Here is a 5,805-nt window from a genome sequence, read left to right as displayed (position 1 = left end):
GCACATCAAAGACTACTTCCTCAGGCGGCTGAGGTGAGCTGGTATTGGGAGCTCAGTCCTCATCTCCTTCTACAGACGTGTGGTGAAGAGCGTCCTGTGCTCCAGCATCAACGTGTGGCACGGAAGCTGCTCTGCTGCACACAGAAAAATCCTTGAATCTTGAATTTGAATTATGCTCCATAAAAGTATACTTAAATAAATACTTATACTTAATAAATGATGCAGTTGAATAGGAGGGTAATAAGATTAAGTTAAAAAAAAATGAACCAAGAAGGACCTCAGACTGTGTTGTTTAATCAGAAATCTAAAGAAATAATTTCTTAAATGAAAGCACAGTTCATAATGGTCAGTAATGTAAGAGCTTTCAGTTACATATATACCAGTTACATCTTCATGCTTACACCATTTGTGAAACCATTGTTTGTGGTTGGTGGCCAAGTAAAAAAAAGTGTGAAGTTATTAAAGCTATAAAAGACCACCAACAAACTTTGAAGTACCCACTTAGTCAGCTCGGAAGAGTTCACTTCAGTCACGTTTCTCATTTCTGATCACCACCATGCTCAAGAACGTCTTGTTCACTTTTCTACTTATCGGCACAGGTAAGACCAGCAATGATAACACAGCTACAGTTAGGCTTTTAATTTACTACATAAAATAACCAAAGGGTAAAACACGGATGACCACACCAACTACCAAACAGTTAAAGCTAGAAGATCACTGTATTGTGTGTGTGTGTGTTTTTAGCCTGTGCGATGCACCTGGAGTACCTGAAAATTGACCCTGATGAGGAGCATGTCAAGAGTTTGGTACTTTTTTCTTATATATTTTATGGTCACTCAGAATAGATAATAAAGCATTATAACCTATATCATGATCAAAACAGTGTGCTGTGGGAACCACAATGGTCATGGTGCTGCCAGGGGCCATGACAATTCTGCCAAAATACTCAATTAATACATTTTAGGGTCCCTGTCAGTCACAGGCCCTTAGGATTTTCTCCCTATATAGCACCACTGTTCATATCCAACAGGTTTGGTCATATCATGCTAATGGAGGAACTAATTTAGGCAGTCTTTGTTTTAATATTTGCACTCTTATTGTTCAGGATGTTACTGAGTCTGAGGATTTGCAAATGCCTGGGGCTGAACTCCCCGGTTTATGCTGGGCATGTAAGTGGGCCATGGATAAGCTGAAAAGAAGTCTCGGCAGTGATGCTGGCACAGTGAGTGTCCACTATCACACACTATCACACTGTCACAAAACCACAGTCACAAAATACCAACAAATCTCTTAAACAGTTAAAACTTCCCCACAGGAAGCAATTAAGACAGGCTTGCACCAGGTCTGTGATGGGATTGGCTTCCTGAGGTTTCTGTGTAAGAACATGATCAACCAATTCTTCGATGTCTTGGTGGAGGAGCTTTCTACCACTGATAATGCAGAGACCATCTGTTCTAACATTGGCCTTTGCAGGTGAGTTAAAGTGTATGTTCTCACTAAAGTGCTCAACATTAACATATTAACATAAACATTACATGACTCACTAATTGCACTGTTTACAAGAGATTAAGTGTCTGTCTTTCTATGAATTCACTGACCGTCCAAGCAACTAAACAATATTTGCCCCCCCCCCCCCAAAAAAAATGCAGCTGGAAGACCCTGCTGGAATTCATCCAAGCTCTTCCAGAAAACAAGCAGAAGCTCTGAAAGAGTTCACCCCACCAGGACAGCCACATGATAAGGAATTAATTTCATTAAATATGGCATGAATGTATAATCCAGAAATGTGTTACTATGTGATAATGAAGCCAGCAGCTGTGCTCTAATAAATGACTGAAACAATCTGCATGAAAAAGAGTTGTCCTCATGTTTTGAATCCAAAAGTATGTTTTCAAAAGCTTGATTCTGAATCTGAGAAGTAGAGATGGGGAAAAAGTCATTTGAAGATATAAATCAAGATATCAGAGCATTTTTACTCATTACTGATAGAATGGGACACAAAAGGAAGGGGTATATGTAGATTTCACATTACACAGGCGTTAAGTTGAGTAAAAAATGTCAGTGCATCATCCCTCACAGTACTACACAAAATAGAAATAAATAAATAACTATGAATATTTACACATTATTTTATACTATATGCTGCACATTTCATTACAAACAGTGTAATTAAACTGGTTAAATTAGATAAAGTGCAGCAGATGTTGACAAAAATCACTGTGTTCAGTACAGAATTTTAAGTAGTTCTTAAGAATGTATTGATAAATATCACATATCATAATATTGTGTATCTAAATATCGTTATACAGTTTATTTTTACCACATCTCCCAGCTTACATATACAGCACCCTCCACGATTATTGCCCCCCCGTTAAGATGTGTTCTTAGGCTTCTAATAAATTACTTTTACATATATTTTCATGATGATCCTTATTTATTCTGTATTTCAATGTAATCCTTCCCTAATTCAGCACTAATCTTTAGTACATGAGGTATGCTGTGTCTCAAAGTACTCAGCATACCACTATCAGTTTGAGGTGATAAGGACCACCTCCCAAATTAAATCAGGTCAGTGGTGGTCATATAGAGGTCATTTTAATGCAGGGTTGGGCTGCAATTCCTACACAGTTCCTTGCTTTTCCTGCTCAAGTACACATTATTCATCTCACCTGTTAACTGTCCACTTTCTATCTGAAACCACAACACCTTGAGAAGTTGGACCACTGGAGTGAATCATTTTTGATTTCTATTTATCTGCTTAATCCATCTATATCTTCAAGTTAGACTTTGCTAAGCACATTACTTTGCAGAGTACAGCAGAGCTATCATAGGGCGAACTGGCAACATCTCTTCACCTAATCAGCAGCTACAGGAGAATCGGCATAAACCTGTTGGGAAAGGCAGTGTGGTGCACAGAAAGCATTGGCAATATTAGGTAAGGAGCGAAGAGTCATATGATGACATAGGGCTGTCTTGCAGACCTTCAGGTTCAACAGCTGCTATCAAATCAAGCAGCATTGCCAGCGAGATAAGTAAAGAATAGCAAACAGTCACATTTTAGGACAGCATCACAGTTTTATTAGTGGATTTATTCGGGTTCACAAGAAACACAAGAAAGGAGAGAGATCAATTTCAAGTTCTACTGAGTCACCCAAACATTCCAAGGATTTAAGGATTCAAGGAGACTTTATTGTCATTCGCATCACATGTGGTAAATGGGTTGGAACGTAATTGAGGTCTCAAGGTCCCAGTTACACCCAAAGAGCAATAAATTGAATAAATAAAAATAGTAATAAAAAATCTATAATATGAGAAGGGTAGACATAAATAGCAAAGTGAGAAAGCAAAGAAATTAAAAAAAAAAAAGTAGCAGTAGTCTAATCACAATGTGAAAGGAATGTAGCAGCATGAATGAATACATTTCTTTTCCTATCTAATGCAGTGGGATTATAAACACTTGCTTCAGGATGACAGGATAATCAGGCTAGTGCTGAAGAGAGATGAGGCTTTGAGATCTGTCAGACCATTTGCAGCCAGGCTCAGATGTGTGAGTGAACAGTCACCCTGTAATGCAAACACATTAGTAAACACACTCATTGTCAGAAACCCGCAATGGTGACAGGCAAGAGGATGAACATACAAAAAACGGGTACAGAACAGGTATGTCTATCGTGAGAGGCCGGTAATTTAGTGTATAAGATTTCCTCTCATTTGATATATAAATGTAAAATATGTCATTGCCTTCTGTGACTTACAGAATATCTTAACTGTAACCAGACAAGTCAGAAAACCGCCTGAATTAACACCTCAAAAACAGAAACAGATGTGGTGAGCTCAACCAGTCTCAGCTGACACAGCATACTGATGAACTCTACTGTAAACACAGTTAAGGGCTCAGTGATCTACACAAGCAGTTAAATGTTGAACTTAATAAATACCACTTAGATAGACAGGTCTGGACTTAATGGACAGGAGCATGATAGCCTTCACTACTCCTATTTGGAGTTGCATCCTGACATGATTTACAAAGTTGTAATTATAAGTGTGTTCTTGTGTTGTTTTAAGTTGCATTAATAAATAGGTCAGCAGTATCTGGAATGATTTTCAGGCATTTCTGAGAAATGACCACCAAGATAAAGAACATTGGGCAGATGCAAAGCTCACACTACATGACACCGATCAAGAGTTTCAGCAGCTTGTGTATGTACTGTTTCACATGTTGATAAAAGTTTCCTCTATCACATTCAAACACAACCACATTTACTGCTGCCTGCCCATGGGCCTGAAAGGGCCAATTTTCTCCTTTAAGCTGTAACTATTAAATAATTGTTTAATAATAAAATATTCATATTAATATTAATAGAAATATTACACGGGCTGGACTAGCACTTGGAATCTTTTGCATCATGCGGACCTATTATATATGTATATATATAGTTAAGCCTGAAATTATTAATATCCCTGGCAATTTTTGACTTAAAGTTACTTTTATTCAACAAGCAATTTGTTTTTGACTAGAAATGGACACAGGCGTCTGGACACAGGCGTCTCCCAATGGATAATAAGTATAAAAAAATAAATTTCTCAGCTTTTATTTGCATTTTTTATTCATACCTACTCTCATAACTTCTCAGTAATCAGTATCTTTTGGCTATTACAGCAATCAAACACTATAAACACCTATAATTTCTGACCTATGTCTCCACTGGAATTTTTGCCTATTCATCTTTAGCGATGAGCTCCAACTCATCAGGTTGGAGGGCCTCCTTGCCATAACCCTGAGAACAGATGGTCAAACAGAAGTTTCTCTGTCTGATGTTGTTGCTGGTCCATTGGCTGAAAAGACCCCTAAATCATTAGATTCTCACCACCACATTTGAAAGTGAAGATGGTGTTCTTAGGGTTGAAGGCTTCGTCTTTTTTACACCAAATAAAAGATACATCATTGTGGCCACACAATTAAATTTTTCATCTGACCATTAAACAGAAGACCAGAAGTTTTCTTCTTTGTACAGTTGAGCATGTGCAAAGGCCAAGCGGGCTTTTATGTGCCTTTTCTGGAGAACTGGCGTCCTTCTTGGTCTGCGTCTGTGGTACCCAGCAGTGTGCGGTGTCTATTGGACTGTCTACCTTGAGACGTCTTGGTGGTGATCCTTTTTCATTTTCACCACTCTCACTATCCTACTGGGCATCACAGGTGTCACTTTTGGCCTCCGACCATGATTTTCCACAGTGCGGAACGTCTTGCATTTTTTAATAATACTTTGCACTGTAGGCACTGGAACATTTAGATATGGCCTCCAAGCCCTTTCCTGGCTTATGAGCAGCCAACACAGGTTCTTAGTGAGCTCCTTTGTCGTAGCCATGACTGTCCACAAACCAACTGCAGAGAATTGCTGTTTTTCACCTGAACAGCCGTTCCCAACTAATGAATCAGGGTAATAAGGATGCTTTAGAACAGCTTGGACTATTTGGAATGGTATAGAACTTGGATTTACTGTGACAGCAAAGGGTATGAATAATTTTGGACATGCCACTTTTTGTTCAAATGTAAATAAAAGAGAAATATTTTTTTCCACAATGATGTATCTTGTACATTGTCTTATTATCTTCTGGGAGATACTTGTGCTATTTCTGGTCAAAACAAATTGCTGGTTGAATAACAGTAACTTTATGTCAGGGGTATGAATAATTTCAGGCTTCACTGAAAGAACTAAATGCTGAGTGAAAATGACCCACCATCCAAATGAGACCTCTGTGAGTAAAATGAGTAAAATGAACAAAGTATGCAAGTAGAGCTGATTT

At 38.3% G+C, this 5,805-nt stretch overlaps 1 protein-coding gene across 1 annotated transcript; it reads left to right on the top strand.

The window, feature by feature from the left end:
* Positions 1-504: 504 nt before the first annotated feature.
* Positions 505-1,855, top strand: LOC140564758 (antimicrobial peptide NK-lysin-like). Its single transcript, XM_072690392.1, has 5 exons — positions 505-599; positions 745-806; positions 1,106-1,222; positions 1,316-1,473; positions 1,650-1,855. Exons 1-5 carry the CDS (start codon positions 557-559, stop codon positions 1,705-1,707), a joined length of 438 nt encoding a protein of 145 aa, XP_072546493.1. The 5' UTR covers positions 505-556; the 3' UTR covers positions 1,708-1,855.
* Positions 1,856-5,805: the final 3,950 nt, after the last annotated feature.

This window comes from Salminus brasiliensis, chromosome 10 (genome assembly GCF_030463535.1).
Source record: "Salminus brasiliensis chromosome 10, fSalBra1.hap2, whole genome shotgun sequence".
Classification (NCBI taxonomy): domain Eukaryota; kingdom Metazoa; phylum Chordata; class Actinopteri; order Characiformes; family Bryconidae; genus Salminus; species Salminus brasiliensis.
Note: the sequence above shows the minus strand (reverse complement) of the source record. Positions and strands in the feature narration are given on the sequence as shown.

Coding starts and splice junctions, on each gene's coding strand:
- LOC140564758 (XM_072690392.1), top strand. CDS start 557: ATGCTCAAGAACGTCTTGTTCACTTTTCTACTTATCGGCACAG. Junction 807..1,105: donor AGGAGCATGTCAAGAGTTTG/GTACTTTTTTCT, acceptor CTTATTGTTCAG/GATGTTACTGAGTCTGAGGA. Junction 1,474..1,649: donor TCTAACATTGGCCTTTGCAG/GTGAGTTAAAGT, acceptor AAAAAAATGCAG/CTGGAAGACCCTGCTGGAAT.